Source organism: Symphodus melops (assembly GCF_947650265.1).
Source record: "Symphodus melops genome assembly, chromosome: 14".
NCBI classification, from domain to species: Eukaryota; Metazoa; Chordata; class Actinopteri; order Labriformes; family Labridae; genus Symphodus; species Symphodus melops.
Window position 1 is genome coordinate 15,604,259 of NC_136704.1, and position 23,887 is coordinate 15,628,145.

Here is a 23,887-nt window from a genome sequence, read left to right on the forward strand (position 1 = left end):
GTATGAGGGCACAGCCTTACAAACTGAGCAGATGGTGTCTCTGAGACAGGATGGGAATGATACTGTCTCTGACCTGACAAGCCGCAGCAGCCTGTGTAGCCCATGATTGTTTTTCCAATTTGACCTGTGTGAATCCACACAGATAATCACTGGCTCCAGGATCAAGGATTTAGACCTCAGGGGGGTTCCACCAGTCATTATGCCCGAGGCAGTCCCAAGACAATGCAGTAGAGCTCACCTCAGCTTAGATCAGACCAGCTTGGACCTGGGGAGAAATACAACATGAGAAAGAGACATAGAGAATCTATAGGTTAAACTCTCCTGGAGGAAAGGAACATCATCTTGCTTACTGTTACCTCTCTGCCCTCATGCTCAGATAGTTTTGACTGTGTTGTGTTATCCTTTAAATATTAACAGATTATCACACGAGGAACATTTTAAAAGGCCTTAAGCACTTAACAACCCCTCAGAACCACTACAATTCAGCAGAGAGAGAGAAGACAGTCCCTAATCTGTTTCGTCAAAGATTATCAATAATTAATCATGTCACATCAATACATGTTGAGGAGCTCCTCTTGGTTTGATGCAAACCGCGAAAAATAAAAGCTTAAAAGCAAATTTGACATTTGACATGGCATTTTATGTAACACAATATTTTCCTGTCAAAAGTTGATGGCTTTTCAAGTTCACATGGAACAGAATGGAAGAAAATAAATATTGATACATAGGTGATTATTTTTTTCAGAGAAAACAAAGGTGTCTTTAAGTTTCAGTCAGTAAACATTATGCACTAATGTTTAACAAATTGTTAATTACAAGTTAGAGTTAAAAGATTTGAAACATTTCATTTTTTTTACATTAGTTTATGGCTTCTAGCCTACTGCCATCTACGGCTTATCATTGGGTAGATCTTTGGTCAGTCATATGCTGCAGTACAGAAGTCAGAAGAACAGAGAGGAGTTGTTTCTGCTAAAAAAAAAAAAATCTGCTTCACTTCATTTATCTGTAAGTCATACATTTGGGCTATTTTAAAATTGTGCAAAGATGAAGAGGAATATTGTTGGAGACTTTTTGTTGTTTCTTTGTGCTTCCATGTGCTTTGATAGCTAATGCTAACTGTACTAGCTAACAGTTGTCTTTCATTGCCTCGGCAGCTTGTAGCTTTGTGTTGATTTTGCAGTATTTTAAGCAGTTCAGTCTTTGTCTGTCTTTAGATAGTGTACTAATACTACTGTCTCCACTGATCTATTGTTATTGTCTTTGTAATGTTGCAGTTTTGGAAACGAAAAACAGAATATTTGAAGCAAAGATAAGTCAAGCCTTGTGTTTATATATATATAAATCTGGCTGTCTAATCCTGTACGTGAAAATTCTTTTTATACGTTGTCTTTTTTTTTATTTTTTTTTAAGTATAGTTCATTTTTAAATAGTGATATTCTCCCACTGCATTCGTTTAGCTAAAATTACTTAATGTTAATTGCTAAAATGTTCTGTAAGGAACTTTTGGTTTGTGTCCCAAGCACGAAGTGGTAACTCTTTGCTCATCGTTGTTCTTTCACTCTTGCTCATTGAAAACATTTGCAATAGAAAATTTAAAAGAAAATTAAAAATGAAAAGCCTTTTTCCTTAGCATGACGCTATCTGACACCTACCCTACAACAGGAGCTTCAAGCTCAAGCTGACATAGCCAATCTTTATAGTGATGGTCTTGTTTGGCTTTTGTAGCTCTTAAAGAGGCAATATTGTTAGTTTCAGGCTTTTTCATTACCAGCAAAAAAAAACTCCCATAGGCGCTTTAAGCTTATTTCTATTCAAATAACTTTTACTATATGTAATACTAACTGTATAACAAAATAACTTAAAACTCCTATATTTACATTTACTGTAAAAAGTGATGTCACATTTTCTCAAAGTATTTTTTTTTCCAGCAGGACATTTAATTTAAACTAATTGCTATTTTTACATTGACGTATGATTCAACAAGTAAAAACATTTCATACATGTGCTGTATGCCACAATAATTAAATACCATTCCTCTGAATAAGCTCTACACATTAAAAACTATTTTTACAATATTAATGCTTCAAAATCTGCGCAGGGGGAATCCAAATACTGTTTCTTGTGCAGCTTTTTTTTGTAATGGTTGTCACAGTGGAGCAGACAATTGATAAGAAGTAATACCTCATGTACTACCTCATACCTCATCAAGATAAGTGAGATGCCAACACTGCTGTATGCTGTCTTTCTTGGACTGGCAGTGCATCACATTTACATCACAGCCATTCCTAATTCATTTAGTGTTGCATGGAAAAGCTCAAAGAATGACAATTTTCTTCTTTATATCTCTGCGAGTAAAAGCACCTTTCAGAATGTTTTAATTGCCGGGGGGAAATGGAAGCATAATACATTTTTCCTTTCAGAAGAGGAAAGCATTCAAATGTGTGTCTCTGGCACAAACCCATATCTAAGAAAAGCCTAAAAAGCACACCTTGAGCTCTTAATTACATGCTTAGAAAGAATTCAATCCCCAGTATGACTAAGAAAAACCCCATTGCAAACATTTAGATTGAATCTGCATCCTTGAGAGAGTTATTTACATGCTCATCACCGTCAGAAAAAATCACAGAACAAAAAGAAACAAAGGTCTGATGACTTCAGTAAGTTTTTAAAAACACAAGTGTTAGGTTTAGTTTTTGTTTGGTTATAACTCAGCGACGTGAACAGTCAAACATGCTGAATGTGTTTTCATCATGGGACAAATAAAGTGTCAAAAAGCACGCTGGCAGCAAGGCCTGCATGCTGCACACTCCCCAAGGACACCCCCACTCTTAAAAGGTTACTTCATCTATAAGTGATGGAACACCAATGCAGAGCCACATGTCACCTAGTACACACACACACACACACACACACACACACTCTCAAACCCCACTTAGGCTACTTTGAACTTTAGATTGACAGCTCTGCAGGTAAAGCACTCTGCTTATCGCTGTTCTCAGCCACTTTTTCTGTACAGCAACACGTTAACTTGTCCCTTTTTTACACTTTGTACACCAATGACAGGCTTTTCTTCACCATGCATGTCACTTTAAATCGCTCTTATGCAACACATGCTTTGCAAATGATTCTCCATCTTGCCCGAGGATGTTCTGGTGTTCTGGTACCAACAAAACACTCAATATGTAAATCAGGGTTCATGTGTAAAATTGGAAATAAAGTTTTTATGTGTATTAGTAATAGGGGCATCAAATGCATGGGTGAACATGTGGGGAGGGAGCATGTGAGAAATGGTCCTTTCATGGAGTGGGGATTTTTTTCTACAGTATATGTATGTCCTCTGCATAACGGTATAAATGTATAATCTAGTCCACAGTAGCCCTCCCAGCAAGCACCTCACTTACAGACTTGTCAGCAGTTGTTGCATCGTTTGACAGGTGCAGAGAAGCATCGAAACATTTAAGCCACTTCACTACATAAACATGGCCTCTCTCTGATCGACTGAATAGTCAAATCATACTTTCCTTACAAACAAAGACACGTATTGGCTGAAGTCAGACCCTGAAGCAAATTTAGTCAAAACACACACACGCTCATCACTTCTATTTTCCTCGCCCTCTCTTTAACCTGTGCTTAAATTTATTACCGGAGGCAAATTTCCAACACAAACACAACTATATTGTCCATATGCAGGTCATTATTTATTATTCTAACACAATGTGCAGGCACAATGAAGGGCACAATGCTGTCTTTGTGACACTGGCTCCACTCTTGCTCCTGTGTTTTTTTTTCTGCAAATATTGCCCGGACAACAGCACATCTCAAAGATAACCTGAGAGAACAATAACCGGGCAAATATTAGCTTTTAGCTGTCAGATGTGTGCTAGACTCAGACTCAGGGTCTGAGGAAAGTACAACTGAAGACATTTATTATGATAGATACTTTGTGTTTGGCTGCAGAAAATTTCAACACAACATTTTAAGTACTGTATACCTGGATGCTGGCTTTTCTTGTTTGTAGATTTAATGGTTTGTAGACTGATGTGTAATAAAGCAAAACTATGTCAATTTTATAGCTAGAAATGCATGCTACATTTTTTAAATCTGTATTTACTGTCCTCGCTTATTTTTTTATTATTGCTTGGTGGGTTTTCATTTTTTTTACATTTCATGTATTTAAATTGTATTTGTTTTTCGAATCAAAATTCAATCAGATGGGTTGTATTTGTTCCACTGGGGATATTCATATATTTCTCATTTTATTGTCATTAATATTACTGATGGGTTTTTGCTCCTTATTGCTTTTAATTGTATTAATCATCTGTTTTACTGTGGGTTTTTTTTGTTCTTTAAAAAGCTCTTTGAGCTCTATTACCGGTACTTGTATAAAAAGTGTAAAACAAATCGTAAAAATCATCTTAGCACGTTACCATGCTAATAAGTGACGAGCTCTGAACAACAACATCATATGCAAAGAACAGCTGAATATGACAGGGGTGTCTAAATGGCCAACGGGGTACCCCATGCGTAGCCTGTAAACTATCAGGTCACACAGTTGCAGGAACATACTATCAAAAAACTTGTAATAATCCTTGTTACACTAAAAAGAACTTCACTGTATTTTATAGTGAGTGAACAACACAAGTTGACTGTTGTTTATTTCTACAATATCTAATATAAGTTTGAATCTCTATCATGACTGTAAGAATAACCATTGTGTGTGGCTAAATACACATCTCCCTTCTCAGCAGATACTTACTCCTATAATGATAATACTGCTTGACAGACTCCTTTAATCCTCAGTTAATGATATATCTTATCTGATAATCCTACATGATAAAGATTCTCTGTGGAATATTCCTTAATCCCCTGATCAACAAAAAGATCCTACACGTTTTCTTTTTTTCTGAAGAAAAAAAAACGTCAGGAGAGACAACAACAGGAAGTTGTGGGTTTTTTTTCCCCATACAGTAAACGTTTGATATGTTACATGCAATGTGTTATGAGCTCAATGTCATCTTTATTGTCAATTTTTCATGTTCTTGGACATACAGAAAACTGTTTCTCTCCGAGCCACCGTGTAAAAAAAAAAACGTAGAAAGATTTAAAAAAATAAATACAAAAATATAAAGGATAAAAATAAAATGCAGATTTACAAAACTTTCAAGATACTGTGCAAGGATGTGCATTTCAACAAAACAACAGCAGCAACAACAAATGTGCATGGAATTTTATTAACCAAAAGTGAATAAATATAAGGCACTAACTTAGCGAATGAAAATAAGTATTTGTTTTCATATTTTAACTTTTGTTTTTAAAGCGACTGATGCTTATGTTTTGCTGATGAAGAACAGTCTTTATAAAGTCGGATGTTTTTGTCTGCTTAAAGTGGTATTTCAAAATAAGCAGCTTTGCAAAACTAAGGATTTTGTCCAAAAATAAATAAATAATAATAATAATAATAATTAGCCACAAAAAACACACCCAAACATTTATACCCATTCTTGTATGCTGGACTAAAACTCACATTTCAAAGTTAATCCATTTATCTTAAATTCTTTTGATGGAGGCAGAAGTATCATGTTTTCTGCTGCAGTAAATGTACTGTAGATAGCCAAATTTCCTCTCACATTACAACATGGGCTCGCCTCATTCTCTGTGAAAAACATCTTGATTGTCATTCGGTCACAAGGGGCAGCATCTTGGCTGCATTAGGAGACAGACTGGGTAATAGCTCACTCCCAACACTATTTAAAGCCTTTTTGCAGCAGTGAGGAAAACATCCAGAGTGCTCTGCTGGACTCCAGCCTCACACACATACAGTGAGTAGCTACTTCTTTCACTTTTGGCGTTTATCATTTATGTATGAACAACTTAAATGTTGATCAAATAACTAGAGATATCTTAACTTTATGGCAAACAAGTTAAATATAAAAGTGTTACAGAAGATGCTAAACTGACTTCATTTATGTTGATTGTTTTTATTAAATGTACTTATTGTAAAGAGTGCTATGTGATATTCAACAAGTTACCACTTAAAGGGCGGTTAATAAAGTTCCTCAAAGTTTTTTTTAGCATATACTGCTGTTTTAATTAAGTTTGACATGTTCTCAACATGTAAGACATTATTCATTAAGTTTTAAAGGACTTTATTCGTATGCCTCTTTATTATGAGTTCATAGGAAACTTTGAATTTGACACATTTTTACTAAACTGCTGCAAAAGTATATTCAAGAAAAACACCCACATGTCTTACCATTTTAATTGATTTTATTATTTAAAACATTTCTGTAATAAAAAATATCTCCGATGTTTGTTAAAGATTAGAATGTCGTTAATTTTTTGGGAAATCCGAAAAGCTTTGTAGCACAAACATGTCATTGTTAGATGTGTTCTTCCTCAAGTGTTTGGTAAATGTGTTTACCTCCGTCCATTAGTGCACTTCCTGTATACTATCCTTCTGCAAACAGATGACTGTCAGGCTCAATTACACAAACCAATGACACTTATTCACCGCTGCTTTTCGGAAGTGATGCGGAGGATGACAGACAAAGGATCATTATCGACTCCACGAAATTAGAAGAAAATGTAATCTGAAGTTTGTCATGGAGGGCAGAGGAGTTGAGTTTAATTAGCATTGTGGTTGACACTTGAAGAAGCAATAGCCTGAATAAAATATCAACACAAGTGGGATATTGTATATATTAAAACGTTTTTTTACATCATTTTGTTTCCAACATGAACTGAATGTAATTAGATTCCTGGGACTTTGTTTGCCTCTCCTGTAACATTTATCCATCTATCGTTTACACCTGTACCTACAGTATGTACCTGATTGACAAATAAGATCTACACCTTGACTTTATGATTCTTTTTCTTTATTTACTGGCAGGAGAGATCCATTAGTAATCTGCAGAGCAGCCCGTACAGAAGTAAATCAAATTGATTGGCACAGTGACCAGAGCTCAAAGAGGTTAGAGTTAATTATTGATCTTTTATCCCAGGAGAGTTGAACTGCTTACCTTAAAGGGAGTTGGCATGAGAGCAGACCTCTTTAGAACCTCCATCCAGGTGAACTGAGCCACACCATGCTTAAATATAAATGCCTATTTTAAAAAAAATGACTTCCATCAACATAGGGTAATATTTAGTTTTACTCAAACAGTCACAGTACAAACACAAAGAGCAGATGTAATAATTAGCTCACAAAAAACATCAGCTCTCATTTGCTCTTCTCATGTCGCTGAGTCGTCCCTTAAACTGTATAACAATTACAAGGTCTCTTCTCAATCCCGCTCACCCAGGATCGCCTAAGGACACCTGGGACTAGCTCGAACAAGGCGCCCTCGCTGCTCGACGCAGATAATTGCTTTCTTCCACAGAGGGGCTTCAACCTCTAAACACTCGGCGGATGTGAATGCCCTTACGGGTAAAGACAAAGTCATCTGTATCCCCTCACGGCCACAGCGGCGTATAGCTTAAAGCGTTATCCTTAAATTCCTTTAGCTTGTCATGCAGGACTTATACACAGTGATATGACTTCCTTTAAACTAAAGTGCACATTTCAAATGTTGTGTTTCTTTTGTTTCCTGTATGAAGATATCTCTGTCCTTTGACATCACCCTTTATGTGATTACCCACGGTTCCTGTCCACTGAGTGTCTTCTAAGTGATGAACTTCAGCAGGGAGGTGGCCCGGCAGACCAGTTGTTATACGTATGTGATAGAGGATGAAGAACCAGCCCTGGCAAGCTTTAATGTGTTCGAGGTGAAGCTGTCATCAAACTGCATGTACAAAACCAAACAAAAACAATGTGTATTTCTTAATATATATGTAGACGCACATCAAACTGGAGAAGTTAAAAATGCAACATTTGAATATGTGGTTTCTCTCTTCAGAAAGTGTTTATAATATGAGTATTTATGTAACACCCAGTCCGTAATCCCTGCCTATGCAACCTAATGTCATTAGTAAGAGCTGAAGAGACCTCATAAGTCTGGTGTTGTATAATAATCTTACACGAGTTGCAGGAGTTAAACTTAGATTGTTAAAGCCAGTAACAAAGAGACTTTAGGTCATGTGTGTTATTGTATCAGAGCAACACACTTAAAGCTGTTAATGCTTCTAAAAAGGCTTTTAACTCCTTATTATATTATCTGTGTTCAAATCTGATACATACAAAGGACATTCTGCTCTTCTTCTGCTAAATGATATTCTATATGACCGTCTAGTTGGCTGAGAAGGGTGATTTGGCTCTCCTGGAGAACCTGGTGAGGAAGAGCCCAGAGGTCCTGAGTGAAAAAGATGATTTGGGAGCCAGTCCCCTTCATCATGCCGCCGCAGGGGGCTATGTCAACCTCATCCAATTCATCACCAATGTCATGGACCCTGAGGGTAGGCACGCCTCTGTCATCCATCATACACTTCACTTGCACTTGCAATGTATGCATGGGAAATAAACATGTATGAATAGAATTGGCAGTTTGTTTGATAATTATATGACAGATGCATATTTGTTTGGACTGTTTTGCACAAGTGTGTGTGTAAGGGCATGCATTCCTTTTAGAGTGGAGCAGCTGTGATGAGCATGGCAGCGTACCTCTGCACTGGGCAGTGGAAAGAAACCAGAAGGAGAGCTGCAGGGTTCTGATGGACCTGGGGGTAGAACCCAACATCCTCAACAACGCCCTCATGTCCCCTCTGCACCTGGCTGTCAGCCTGGGACACAACAAGCTGTTGGAGGTGGGGAGGCTGATAGTGTCCAGCTGAAATAACAATTCATATCAAGTGGATTTACTCGAGAGTTTTTGTGTTTTCACAGGCTTTTTGTAGATGCACAAGGCGCAAATGGCACTGGCCATACAGTGTTTGTTATTTCAAGGCAGGTTGCAATTTCATGCGAAGTGACGGGATGCTTTTTTTTGTCAATGTAGTTATATCAAAGCATAGCACTGAGAGAAAACAAAGTATGGTTTCCTGTTAGAGAATTTACAGCTTTGTTATGTTTTTAACTTAAAGTTCTTGTTAAGAACTTTTAGGACAAAACAGGACAATCTATTTCCTGCTGATTTTGTATCGTACACGTGCAAGTTGTTTTCCGACCCACACAAAAAAAATCTTAATTTTAATTGTCTAACATTCAACTCACAAGAAGTGTGGGATTTCTAAATATTTGAGCAAAACACTCTTCACAAGACCTTCAAGTAAAGGAACAATATTTAAGAGAATGAATGAATGCTTTGGAGGGACAAAAATAGGGAGTGAAAGTAGTAATTTCTGTTTTTACTGGATGGAGGATAACTAATAAGAAAGGCAAGCAAGGGGATATTTTAACTTTTAAAATGAAAAAAAAAAAACTAATTCTAATTAATTCTAAAAAGTCAGAGAATTGCAGTGTTTTTTGCTTATTGGGGTGAGGGGGGAATGTATTTGAGTGAATTAGATGGTCCAAAGGATAAATGTAAATACCGTGGCTTCTCCGGCATTGATAATAAATTAAAAAAATCAACACAACATACCAACAAATAAGCTTTAACACAGTCCGTAGCCCCACTAACTCGTGCCTGTTCTGTTCTGAAATCAATGATGGCAGGCTAAAAACTCTAGTAGGATGTTAAAATGATGGTAGTAATATTTTCTCACATCTTAATCAGCATATGAACTTCTCACTTAGAGCAGCCACTTGCCTCCAAAGGCAATGAAGAACTGTTTACATTTTGGAAGAAAAAAAAACCCTGACTCAACTTTCTACTTGAAAAGACCTTGTCCTATCTTCCCATAGCATTTGGCTGTTTTCCACAGAGTGACACGGAAGCAGTGTGTGAGAGGATAAAGGAGGACACATGGGTGCATGTAAAAGAGAGTTGAGGACAGAAAGAGGATAGACTGTTAAAGTTTTTATCTTTCCCTCCCCCTGCAGCTGCTTCTGACCTACAACGCCACAGACTGTAATCTACAGGGAGACCTTGGGAACACCCCGTTGATTCTGGCCTGCTCCATCAATAACTGCGAGGCTCTCAGCATATTGGTGTGTACAAGAGTGGTTCACACTACTGTATTCATTCTGTCTACCTGCAGCAGCCTCTAAAGGATAATGTCCAGCTGTACAGGACAGATTATGAAGCTGTTCTTTCAACTGACTGCCAGCCCTCTGCAGCTTTGTCTCTGACAAAGAATTGTCTCTGTTTGTCTTTCTCTACATCCATTCTCCTCTCTGTCAAAGATAATGCATGGAGCGCGGCTCTGCCAACAAAACAAGCTCGGCCACTTCCCTATCCACGCAGCTGCCTTTGCAGGTGCAAAGAAAGCCATGGAAGTGATCCTGAATGCCGGTATGTTAACAGGTACCATTGGTCATTAAAAAAACAAATTGAGAGCGCTGAGAAAGTATCAACAAGGCCGGACATCATTCAGACATTATTTGTATTGCGCCCATTCATAATGAATGTTATCTTGAGACACTTAACAAAAAGAACAATAATTTCTGTTATATTATATTATTATTAGGGCCATGCAGCACATGATAGCACACTGATAAATACCAAGAGAGTTCACCTCAGCTGCAAGAAAGGAGGGAAATGGCTATGCAACTTCATATACAGGCCAGATGCCACAGACTAGACGTGTGTTTATTTGTAGTGGGAGGTCTGTTTGTTAAATGTTGTCTTGTTGGCAAAAGCTTTAGTCAGAGCACAAAAATATTTATGATATTTCTGTGAATGCTCAGCGAGTGACGTAACTAAGAGCCCACCATAAATGAACACAATTATAAGTCATGGGTATAAATTGACTTTCAAAGTTTGTCTGAGACAAGCTAAGTAACTTTTATTTTAGAGTATGAGTATTAAATTCATTATTGAGGACTGTTTTTTTGATCTTCTGCTGGCAGGTGAGAAGACAGGCCACCAAACCGAAGCTCACATTAACTACATAGACAAGTCAATGAGTAGCCCCCTCCATCTGGCTGTACGCGGCGGAAATATTGAGGCCATCAGTCTGTGCATTTCTATGGGGGCCAAAATTGACCAACAACAGGTGCTACAAATATTTATTCATAAAGAGATTCTGCTTTTTAAAAACGCATTCTGTAAGTTGCCCACAACTTTTGGTGTCATCAGTGTTTTGCATGTGTCCAGAGTAGCATTTTTATAAAGCTTTCCTGGATTGTTTGCAAGAAAAACTGTTTGTGGGAGGATCTAAAGAGACGTATCACAGAGACTATTGGCTATGTTATGCTTTTTAGAGCTTAATTTATCTCTATAAGAAGGTGTTTGCTTTAAGTGCAGCTTACAGTTGGCTCATAGTTTACATTTTTCCACCCATCTTAAGTAATAATACTGTAAACAATGACCAGAGCTCAAAATAAGGCAAACATGTTTTATTGCATATCTAAATTACAGCTGGCACAGTCCTGACCCTTAGCAATATGCAGATGCATTTGTAAAAAAAAATTATCAAGAATAGCAAAACTTGATTACTTGTCACCACTGATTTTCCTACCACTCTAAACATACAAGCTGTCTTACAGCTAATGTGACATCTGTGCATGCAAGCTTTGTCATGTTTGCATGGTTTATGTTGTTCAATTTAAATCCTCTTTGCATACACCTGTTAAGCATTTCCCTGGCAGAGGCTCCCAAGCTCTGTTGTTAGAGCATGTCAATCTTATCATGCCAATCTTGCAGTTATCGTTTCAACCAGTTCTGGGTTTTTGGCCAGGGCTGCAGCAGGAGTAGTGAGTACCATAATGGATTTGGGTTGACTAAATTGATACAAATTGCCTTCACATACACAGTGGAGCCGAGTGGAGCAATCACTGTCCTGCCCCCTCTGCCAGTCCTGGTTATCATATTAGTTCAGTTCAGCCTGCGAGTCTGGGAGATACTCTACTAATGTTACACTGGGGAAGTGTACAATATGTATGTGTGTAAGTGAGTACTATGAGGGCCTGTATGGATACTAATTCATGTTTGGCTCTGTCGTACAGATTTTGTCTGAGTGTCTCTGTATGAAGCAGACATAATCATGTTTGAAGATCTCCTGAATATTCATAATTTGTATTTATTATTCATCTCTTGCAATGTTTCCATGTTTGTTAAATCCAGAATGACAAGTCCACACCGCTTCATTTGGCTTGTAGCCAGGGTGCTACTGAGGTAGTCAAACTGATGCTATCCTCCATTGACCAAGTGGAAGACATCATTAACCTGACTGATGGGGCAAATCAGACCCCCCTACACAGGTGGGCCTATTTCGATCTCTACACCCTTGTTCTCTTCGTAGTTCTTTGGTGGTCCATGATACTACTACTACCCTTATTATATCCATTCCTTTTATCGTACATGTTGGTGAACATCAAATGGAATTGTGTGCTATTTGTTTGCGCATTTAACTTGATGCATCCAGCTGATGTTCCTGAGTGGACTTTATTTGATGGGTGTCCATGATATGGGGTCCCTTAAGTAGCCTATGACTGTAGTTCAAAACATCCGGAAATTTGTTGGAATTTTCCTTGTATTTGCATCATTTTGAGGAATATCACAGATTATTTCAAGCTAAAGCAGCAATTTTGACAATTCAATGGGTACCAACTAAGAAAACAAGAGCTAACATTAGCATTCAATCAATACCTTGCATTATACCTTCCCTGTTGTTTAATTTAAATGATGTGGTTATGTTAGCTCTGATGCTACAGAAGCTACTTTTACTTTGGTTTTTGCAATACCATTAACAAATACTGCGAACCAACAGAAAACCATCCCAGCAATGTGTTGGGGAAACGATTGCAGTTACTTAATGTCAAAATTTCATGGGAGAAGCTACTGTACGTTTTATTGAACTATCCAATCATAATATTGTTGGCATAGAACTTACATAAATAATGAACCGCTCCACAAATAGGATGTAAGAACAGATTGGTACAAATATTGACCCTTAATTAACCAGTTAATGACTTAAAAGCACTTAAAAGCAACTCCCTAAGCCCCATCACAAACAAAAAAAGGAATGAATCGTACTTTGCCTTTAAAATGAACAACAAAACATTTAAGTAGATTTGTGATATCTGTGGTACTCGGAACTGCTTTCTCATGCTGTGAATAGACCAATCTATCTGCATAATATCAATACTCTGACAAACAAGAGGGGCATAGATATAAAACACTGTAGTATTTGACAAGTTGACTATTGATTCTTTAACTAGGGACCATATATGAATACAAATTTAAGCTCCAACTCTGGTTTTTATCTGAGAGATATGTGTGTTGTCACAGACATCCTCAAAGTATGGCTGCTAGAACAAGAGGAGAGGATGGATCTATTTAAGTTGGTTTACTTGCTGTCGAACACAACAGCCACGCTTTCATCTTTCATCAGCATCTTCAGTCAATTTTAGGTAGCCTTTAAAGTACTGTATTTCAAGTCTCTGAAGAACAACATCCAGCCCTGTAAACGTCCTTCTTCCAATTAAATCATTATCGTTATGCCGATTGTAAATGGACAAACAGACTGTTATCAAAATACACATTTATAGGGGGGGAAAAAATCCCATTTGTAAAATCTTGCCATGACTTGGCAGATTTAAAATTGGGTCCTGATACAACATCAGATGATAGTTGAGGCCTTGGCACACAAATCACGTGTTGTGTGGCTGGTTTTACAACAACTGTGTTTGCTTTTCCAGGGCTACAATATTTGACCACGCTGAGCTGGCAGGGTACCTAATTTCTTTGGTAAATAAGGCAAACACACACACAAACACATCCCACAGCTGTCATGCACATGGCATCCCCACCTTCAGTATCAAGGACTGTGTTAATCTATTGCCGTAAGTGCAGGTTCTCCAGCTAAACAATACATGCAGTGTAAGACACGCCTTTTGGCTTGTTAAATTTAGATGCTATCTATTTCTTGTTGACCATCTGCTTCCTTAATTACTCTTCATGAATCATATTAAGATAATTAAGATGCTAGGAAAAACCTGGAGTTAATAATTAATCTTTTGTCAGCTCATTTTGAGCGCAAACACTACGAGAGGAAATATATATTGAGTGTATTTAATTGAGAATGATGTCAGTAAACAGCAAATGAGGGATGGCATACTCATTAGCTGATGACTCATAACTGTTGTTTAGTTAGCAGTGTAAGATAATAATGTTAATATGTTCTTACATCACTCTGTTTGTCTGCCTTGTGACATAGTTGTTTTTTGTTTCTAAAATTAGAGTAGCTTTATTTGCGGTTGCTTGACTGTGGTGTAAAACTTGTCAGTCTTAATTTACAACAAATTAAAGCAATATAACCTGTTACAAGTTTTCATGTTCATACTAGCTGCTAATTTTCTCCTTAGCCTGGCAAACAGTTCGAGTGTAGTAGCATGCTAGGGAGCTCGAGAAGCTAATGATGATGTTTTTTTACATCAGCAAAGAATTAAAGTTTAATCCATTCTTTACACTTCTATTCGTGTATGATGTATTTTTTCATGGAGACTAATCTTAAAAGATCTTTATAATGACGACAAATATTTACATTTAATTTCATCAGCCACAAACACTCTCTGCACGCCTCATATTACTCATATTAATCTGACATCATGAGAGACGAAGGGTTGCTTTGGTGTTTGTTTTATTAACTCTGTTTAATTAAACTTGTACGATACCGAATATAATCTTAAAGATGTTGCTTATCCCTCCATGGCCTTATTTGCTGAAATAATTAAAGCATTATGTGTCCAAACTGATAGGTTAATCAATGAGGTGTTTTCTCTCCTCAGGGTGCAGACCTTAACTGCTTTGATTGTAAAGGGAACTCTCCCTTGCTGCTTGCTACTAGTTGTGGAGCATGGAAAACAGCAACTCTGCTACTAACTAAAGGTATGCTACTGTGCTGTACTTAAACACCAGCAAGTCTGTACACTACTCATTATAATAATACATGTTTCTTTTAAATGTCTTTTAGGGGCAAATATGAATGTGAGAGACAGATATGGTTGTAACTTCCTCCACTTGGCCATTCTGCAACCTAAAGGTCTAAAAAACCTCCCAGAAGAAGTGCTACAGGTAATCTCAAACAGTCTTTGTATGTGACTCATTCAATTCATTAAAACATAACTATCATTAAGTCCAAGATTAATTTGCCTTGAGCCTACAGTTGTTGCACACAGTAAAGGCCAGCTGATGAAGTTTATTATACTCAAACTAATCTGGATGATCCTTGAAAACATTGTAAGCTTTACCTTAAACCACAACGATGCTTTTAAAATGATCCACTGAGGATAGTTGAAATGTACACCTGTTATAACAGGATACTCTCGCACTGATGATCAAATATAGTTTCTCTACACCAGTTTTTATATAATCTTTGAAGGCATGCACTTTACATATGTGTACATCAGCACCTACAGTTATATATTATGCACCCTATACTGCATGACTGCTGCAGCCTACTTTGTGAAATATGCATATTACTGCATATTATAATGTTTGAATACATAAATGTGTTAATAATATGTCTGACTTCAGCATAACAGTGTGAAGGGACTATTGAGCTGTGAGGATAACGAGGGCTGCACTCCGCTCCACTACGCGTGCAGACTGGGAATCCACGACTCAGTGAAGAACATGCTGGGCCTCTCGGGGCAGGTCGGCCTCGAATGCAAGTCCAAGGACAAGAAGTCTGCCCTGCACTTTGCTGCTCAGTGAGTTCAATTGGTCCCCGAGGGCACAACTTTCCATACCAATGGTCTAAATAGCTCTGATCTGACATGATTTTTTTCTGCTCGAAGTTGCATAAACTTTACTCATGTGATCAAAGAAGTACCAAAAATGTCTGTGGTTTAAAAATTGTATGAGGGATGAAGAGTGTTTGACCTGTTCCTTTTGTCTTGGTTCTGTTTCCTTTTTTAAAGCTACAAAATTGAATCTGCAGAAAATCTGCAGCCATCAGTTTGTCAGAAATGTTCTCATGAATCCTTCTCTATGACCATTAAAACTCAGTATACTACTGAGTTTTAGAAGGAAGATATAGCTGCTGTACACACCTTCCTTGTCTTAAAAAAAAAATCAATTTTCATGAACACCTTTCGATCGCCTTCTGTCACTGTTATTCTCTAACAAGTGTATATTATTGATTAATAATACCACAAGGAGAAAAAAACTTAGATCAAAAACCCGCTGAAAACTTAGTCTTACTAAAGCCAAGATGTTCATCAGTGTAACTGAACAACACTGTTTAGATGAAAAATGAACACCTGGCTTCTTTTAAAACTGTTACCTCACTGCAGTTTTAATCCATTGAGCTCGACTCAAAAGCCTTTTCATGATTAATTGCCGTGACATACCTATTATACAGTGACCCCTGAGGAACTGTCACAAGAATAGAATTCAATTAGCAAGGTGCATGTAAAGAAATGTAACTAATAGTGTGAAATGAATGGACATTCAACGTCATTACTATTGATTTTTTTTTTATCATGTACACCTCTTTCATTAGAGCTAGAGGGCAAATGAATGCCACGGTATGATATCATGCCTTAACTCTTACAGACAGCTCGATTTCTTTCCCCACCAATCCCACTGAACAGGCACAACGTGCTGCTGACCTTCTTAAAAGGTTCAGAGACAGAGAAAAATCCCAGCACAAGCCAATGTGTCACCAATTTGGTCTTGCAATGTGCAACACCATTAGTCATTTACATTCCCAAACACTTTAAACCTATATTTTACCTGCAGGTTCAAACCCTGCAAAAGCAGTCTTAAGTGTTGAGTGAGATAATAATCGACCAGATGAACCATGCTGTAACTGCGTCTGGCCTCTGGCTTTGCTGTGCTGTGTGCCGTGCACAAAATGCATTTCCATTTCAGAGATCAGCAGATCATAAGGGTGAGAAAAGTTCCTTTCACAAGCTAAAGCGTCGACTCATCTCTCTCTTATTTAAGATACGGGCGTATCAATACGTGTCACAGGTTACTGGAGACCATCACGGACTCTCGACTGCTAAATGAGGGGGATGAGCGAGGCCTGACTCCTCTTCATCTGGCTTCAAAGGAGGGACACGTCAAAGTGGTACAGCTGCTGCTGCGCAAAGGAGCTCTCTTTCACTGGTACACTCAAACACGTGTCGGAAAATGCATGTGTGCACTGCTTTTACAAACAGAATGACAGAAGCCCTCATAACCAACATATGCAAAATGCATTAATATTGTTATAAATAAAAAAAATAGACCCTCAAAATGAAATACACTGCTACTCCTTGCTATATTTGTTGAGTTTAATACATGTTTAATATTGAAACCCCTTGCATGTATGTGTGTTTGTCCTTTATTTTTCAGTGACTACAAAGGCTGGACTTGCTTACACCATGCTGCTTCTGCAGGATACACTCAAACTATGGAAGTCCTTTTGTCATCCAATCCAAAGCTAATGGATAAAACAGACGAGGATGGGGTATAACTAGTAGTTCAAATAACTTTAAATCTTTCTATGATGTTAGTTGTGATTTCTGTGTTCATGATGAGCTGTGACAAAGAGTATATTTTGTTTCTGGAAGTTGGATCACTAAAAAATACCTGTCATATATATCCCTGTTTAACAATAAATGCAAATCTCCACTTCTACTATAACTTGATACAACAGAACACTGCACTTCACATCGCAGCGAAAGGGGGCCATGTGGCTGCTGTCCGGCTCATGCTTAGCCGTGGAGCATTGATCGTCTTAAACAAAAATGACACTTCATTCCTCCACGAAGCTGTGCAAAACGGGAGGACAGATGTTGTCAATGCTGTGATTGACAGTGACAAGTACGTGACTAATGCATGTGTCAGTTCAGAAGCGGAGAATACACTTTCAATAGATCTTGCACTGCAGTTTATGAGCCATGTATTCATCAAGGTTGTGATGTTAAAACCACAAACCTTCAAAAGCTCAACTTTTAACTGGCTTACATAAAATAACCTGTCTTATGCTATGTGGCTCTGCAGTGCTGTACAATATGATGGTTTGAAGTGTTTTTTTGCTTGAGTAGTTGGAAGCTTGACAGCATGGACTTAAGATGTCAATGATTTACAGTATATGTATTTGCTATAATTTGAGCTGTGGAAGAAGTAGTGTGCATTTGTGTTTGCCACAATTGTTCAGTGAAATTTGTTTTTGTTATTTTCTTTCTTACAGAGTGTCTGAGGCTCTGACACTATTCACCCCCAACTCCAGCCAGCGTTGTGCCATACTAGATATGATTGAATTTCTTCCTGAAACCTACAAGGTTGCAACTAGCAATGGAAAACAATATACCGCCTAAATGTGTGCTCACCGCTGCACTGTTCATATTAAGAATAACTTTGTTCCTTATTGATTTTTTCTTATTTCTGTCACTTTCCATAACAGCACCTTTTGGACAGCTGTGTAAGGGAATCTGATGACGACCACAACTGTCCTAACTATCATGTAATTCCACTTTGAGTTTAACAATTATCAAAAAAAAAAAAAAAGTGATATGTATTGTACCCAACAAGCTCAACCTAAAATAAATGATTTGTGTAATGTAGATCGAATACGACTTTGGATTTCTCCAAGCTCCTCTTCATAGGATGAAGAAGTCAAATGACTATCCGATGAAGGCTCCTCCCCTGGCTGCACTGAACGTAAGCAACTTTTAGTGTTTTAGTGTTTAAAAGGTGACATATTACGTTTTTTTTTAACAAGTTTTAACAAGTCTCAGAGCTCGTCATAACATTTCTGTGAAGTTCCTCGCTTAAAATCCACTCTGATGATCTCTTTAAGTAAATATTCTTTGAAAAGTGGAGGAAGCAAAAGATGGAGAGGATTGACTTTTCTCATAATTGGTGCTTGAATAGACAAGCTAGGGACACATATTAGTGTTTGAAAAACATGATGAAGTGTCTCTCACATTATATGGGACCTTTACAGATGTATTTTGGGACTCTTTTTGGCTTTATTGGAGAGGCAGGACAGTGGATAGTCAGAAATCAGTGAGAGATCAAAGAATGACTTGCAGGTTAGAAGCCACAGGTCAGATTTGAACCCGAGCAGCTTGTTATGAGGACAACAGTCTCTGTGCACGGTTCTCACAAACTAACCATTAGTTCACTGATGCCCCCTTTAAATAACGTTTTAGCACTGGAGCTGCCGAATAATTCACCCAGATATTGTTAAGTAGCTACCTTGTATAGTAGTCGCTAGTCACACATCACTCTCTAATGAGCCTCTGTAGGCTTCATAATTTACCTTCATGTATTTTGGGCTCACATCCAGATAAGCCTTTAGCTCCATAAGGGAGAGTGGCGATACTTTCCTCTGTCCTCTTTTTCTGCTGTGACAGTGACAAGAGCAAACCCCAGATTTGGAATTTTAACATGAGATATTTACGTTTTCTGCACCGATAAGTGAGGAGCACTTCGTACCTTATATTTGCCCTCGAATGATCAATTCATGAATTGAATCAGTTCATCTTGGAATAAAAAATTGCTGCATGTACTTTAGTAAAGGCTAAAAGATTACATTCATGCAGCAAGGATGTCAAAGAAACCATGTTGTTGTTTGCTGGCTACTAGTCTTATCTTTTTTTTTCCATTTCTAAGCAAGTGCATATTTGTAAGGATTGTTGTTGTTTTTCCCCAATCACAGGGGCAGTAGTGACAAAAAGGGGGTTTCTTTCATTCACTGGCCGCTCTCTCACCAGTGATTTGGCTGAGCAAGAGGCGAGTTTGCTCGTTCCACAAACTGTCTACGCTTTTTTTTTTGTTGTTGTTGGATTTTTTTAAAAAGGCAGCTGTAGTCAGTCACCATTAAAAGAATCTCACTCTGTGGGAAACACAAATATAAATTAGCTCAGTCACTAATGTATACCTGCTTCAACAACTTGCCATTTGCGAGACCTCTCGAGCCCATTTCATGCAAATATGGCTACTTACTATAGTAACATCATAATAGGCTACAGTTGCAACTCACCCCAAATGGTTTTTATGAACTTGTGACCGACTGATCAGGCACATAGCTTATCACACTTATGGGGTTAAAATGTCCAATCAGATTTCAGGGCTCCAGGCCCCCCCTTAGACACACCCTGGAGTTAAAGAGAAGCAGGCGTTAAAAAATAAACCTGCCACATTTAGGCAGGTTTATTCATCATTCCTGTGAATATAACAACATATGCTTTGTAATACATTCATTCGGCATGCAAATGTAATTTGATGAGTCTACAGAGCCTTCTTAGATGACTTGTCACTTGCAGCTTCTTTTAATACACGATTGCGTTAAATTATTCCATTTGTTAACAAAACAAATAACCTCCTCTGCCATCATTAGTTCAAAATTCCTCATGGCATCTCTGTGCCTGCTGAGATCATCCTACATTATGCCTGTGGAGATCAATAAGATGCATTCACTTTTAAATCTTTTAGGCTCCGGCTGTCAGGCTGCCTGTAGAAAATGTGTGGTTAACATCAGGCTATTCTTCTGTTTGTCTTTCTGCAGGCAATGGTGCAATACAACCGCATTGAACTCCTCAACCACCCTGTCTGCAAGAAGTACCTAGCGATGAAATGGTGTGTATACTTATGTAATTTCAGTAGGAAGAAAACATCTCTTCTTCTGATATGTCTCTGATTTCATTGCAAGTAAGATCACATATCATTCAGAATGTGTGTCTTTAAGGTCTGCGCATCTTTCTTTGTTTGAATCCTCAGGGTTGCTTATGGGAGCACTGCTCATGTCATCAACATGTTCATGTACATGTTAGGCCTGTTGCCCCTCACCCACCTGATCATAAATCTAAGGCCCACCCTGAACACCACAGCTACAGGCGAGCATGATATCATCATGGTTCCCATATCTTTCTTTGAGGTACTAATGACAGAGAGGATCTTTATGTCAACTCTGTAAGCTCTGGGGGGGGGGGGGGGGGGGGGGTTATGTTCTGAGCAGGAAACAGCTGTGCAGATTACATGAACAGAAACAATATTTGTCACTGTGTTATTATCTATGAAGGTCAATTACATCTTACTCTTCTTCCTTTCACAGCAAAGCTTGCTCTTGTCCTTCTGCCTGGTGATGGTCGGGGTTATGAGCATCTCCTCGTTAGTGAAGGAAGTGGTGCGGATATTGGAACAGGTACGGTAAAGTACATGTCGTTACCTCAGATGAAGCTTGTGCCAATAAATCTGTTCAGCAGCAGGTCTGTGTGGACGCTTTACCATTGAAATGTGATGTATGGGGGAACCTCTGATTTGAATGACCGCAGTCAGAAAGTCACCTCCAACCTTCAGACATTTTGGTTAGAAAGTTTTTCTGTTGGAGACTTTTGTAATTTTTTTCCTATTTATTATCACTCCTTATCATTCAAAAGCGATGGAATTACTTCAAGGATTATTCCAACCACAATGACTGGGCTTCAGCCATCTTGTCCCTCCTCTTCATCATTCCTCTCATGCTCAATGTAGAGGGTTCTCTACACTGGCAAGCGGGGGCAATGGCAGTGTTGAACTCCTGGGTTGGATTTCTACTTTATCTCCAGAGGTCCGTTCCAATTTAATTTCGACAAACTATTCTTCAACATCATGCATCTTTACAGTGTTGAGACCGCTGACTGCTTTAAACTCCTGTTTCTCCAGATTTGAAGGCATTGGCATCTATGTTGTAATGTTTGGGGAGATCATGAAGACATTGCTGCGTATTGTAATGCTCTTTATGTACCTGCTGTTAGCATTTGGTCTGGCTTTCCATGCCTTGATGCTCAACCAGGTAGGAAAGGGGGCGGGGGAACACATTCCTAAAAACACTAAGAATTTAAATCCCATTAAATCAACCCACCAGACTCCATTGATTCTTACAACTCAGGTTAAATGGTTTACTATTATCGATCTATCCATCTACAGCATCTGTCTTCCCAGCCATATTTCTGTCATATCATGCAAAGCATAGCACTGGTTTTTAAGCTTAACCTATGACACATAGGAATATCCAATATATCATACTGTATGGTATTGTCTGCTGGACTTATGTCACATGCCCTAGCACCGCACCCATGCACTTCTTTTTATTATGGGTTTGTTTTACCGATCGTCAGAAAAGCGCAGGTGTATTTGAGATGAACACTTATATAAGATGAAATGTGCTTGCTTTTCTACCCTTAGAAAGAGTTTGACAGCGTGCCACTCTCAGTGATGCAAACCTTTGTGATGATGGTTGGCGAACTGAACTACCAGAACAACTTCCTGGAACCCTTTCTGAAGAACCACCTTCCTTTCGGACCTCTGACTTACTTCATTTTTGTAAACTTTGTTCTGCTCATGCCAATCCTTCTGGTAAACCTGATGGTAAGTATGTACGGTCATTTTAAATCGACTGCTTGAAGACATCGGCATCTCCAAAAGCTCCATGAATTAATAATGCTGGTTGTGCTGATTCTTTGTGGTTGTGTTGTAGATTGGTTTAGCTGTTGGAGACATTGCTGAAGTACAAAGAAATGCAGCCCTAAAGAGAATCGCTATGCAGGTATGTGGAGACAGAGTTAATCTGCTCCTAATATCATTTTAGGAGCATTTAGATTTGAACAGATCAAACATTGTGTGAAGATACAAAAAGACATTAGTTGTAATATTGAGTATAAATGGTGTGACAGATGCAATTAAAAAGGTAAGTGAAGACATTTGGATGGCTCTAAAATGTTCTTTAAAAGTTTAATTTATGACTGAATCTCTTCAAATCTGAGCCCAGATCGACCTCCACACTGCTCTGGAAAACAAACTGCCTTATTGGTTTTTAAAACGAGTTGACAAGCCCTCCCAAATCATCTACCCAAACCGCAAGTGCTCCAAGGTAGGTGACATATTTTCTATAATTGTATATTGTAAAACCCCTCTGTGTCCTTTAAAAAAAGTGAATTTTCCCTTTCATTTCTCTGTGACAGCGTTTTCTTTTTCGCCTATTCACGGGTAGTGAAGAGACACAGGAAGTGTGGAGTCGTGTGCAAGCCAAGTCACAGCGCTGCTCCGTGTTAGAGAACGAGCTCATGAAGCAGAAGAAAAGGTAAACTGTGAACTTGTCCATCACATGTGAGTTTTGTTTTGTTCTCTGGAATATTTAAGGATCCAAATCATAAGAAATCCAAAACTGTGGTTTGTCAAACAATTGAATCATAGTATTTGATGCAACAGCGGCCCCTAGTGGTCACAGAGAAACAAGGCATGTGCCAGGAAAGCTGTGACTCACTGTCATCCCTTCAACGATTAGCAAATAGATGCTCTCAGCACTTTAGACACCTGATGATAAATCTATTCAAGCTTATGTCGAGTCCGTCTCTGACGTGTTCCTCTTCAGGATGAAGGAGATGTCAAGCATGATGGAGAAGCAGCACGACCTCCTCAAACTCATCATCCAGAAGATGGAGATCTCCTCGGAGGCAGACGAGCACGACGGCCCCATGAATGTCAGGGGCAGCATGTGGCCTAGCCTGAGTCAGGTCAAACCGAGAGGACACAGTGTGTCTCGCTGGGTCCCTCTGATGAAGGCCATCGAGGCTAAAAAGAAATGAGGAGCATCAGACAGATATTAGAATAAAGTAACAGATATAAACTAAAGAAGTCTATTAATCCAAAAATTACAGCAAATGGTATAATAATATAACATGGTATAATATTCATAATCCAAAACTGCATAATAAATGTAATAATTTAGAGATTTAACACTCCATCAACTATATACAGGTCTTTTAACACGAGTACTGAAGAGAAGAGGGCTCATGCAGCTTACTTTCTGTCATGCACAACATGTGCGTCTATGTGCAATTTGTGTCCTCTATTGTGACTTTTCATGTCTTGCATTGTCTTGTTTGATCTTTAAATATGTACCTGCTCTAAAAAGATACCCCTCCCCC

The 23,887-nt window shown here is 38.4% G+C and overlaps 1 protein-coding gene across 2 annotated transcripts; it reads left to right on the forward strand.

Annotated features, from left to right (window-relative positions):
- The first annotated feature begins 5,086 nt into the window (after positions 1–5,086).
- Positions 5,087–23,887, forward strand: trpa1b (transient receptor potential cation channel, subfamily A, member 1b). Of its 2 annotated transcripts, XM_079361666.1 has the most exons (29): positions 5,087–6,970; positions 7,302–7,426; positions 7,597–7,764; positions 8,229–8,391; positions 8,564–8,739; positions 9,917–10,024; positions 10,220–10,328; positions 10,886–11,031; positions 12,102–12,238; positions 13,679–13,727; positions 14,768–14,867; positions 14,953–15,053; positions 15,516–15,691; positions 16,932–17,096; positions 17,325–17,439; positions 17,629–17,795; positions 18,166–18,256; positions 18,379–18,438; positions 18,540–18,635; positions 20,488–20,558; positions 20,700–20,856; positions 21,034–21,123; positions 21,359–21,528; positions 21,624–21,753; positions 22,146–22,328; positions 22,438–22,506; positions 22,729–22,830; positions 22,922–23,040; positions 23,332–23,887. In XM_079361666.1, the coding sequence occupies exons 3-29, from the start codon at positions 7,669–7,671 to the stop codon at positions 23,543–23,545; spliced, it is 3,360 nt and encodes a 1,119-aa protein (XP_079217792.1). In that variant the 5' UTR covers positions 5,087–6,970; positions 7,302–7,426; positions 7,597–7,668; the 3' UTR covers positions 23,546–23,887. The 2 variants fall into 2 exon arrangements, with proteins under 2 accessions (XP_079217792.1, XP_079217791.1); XM_079361665.1 differs by having other exon boundaries at positions 5,087–7,426.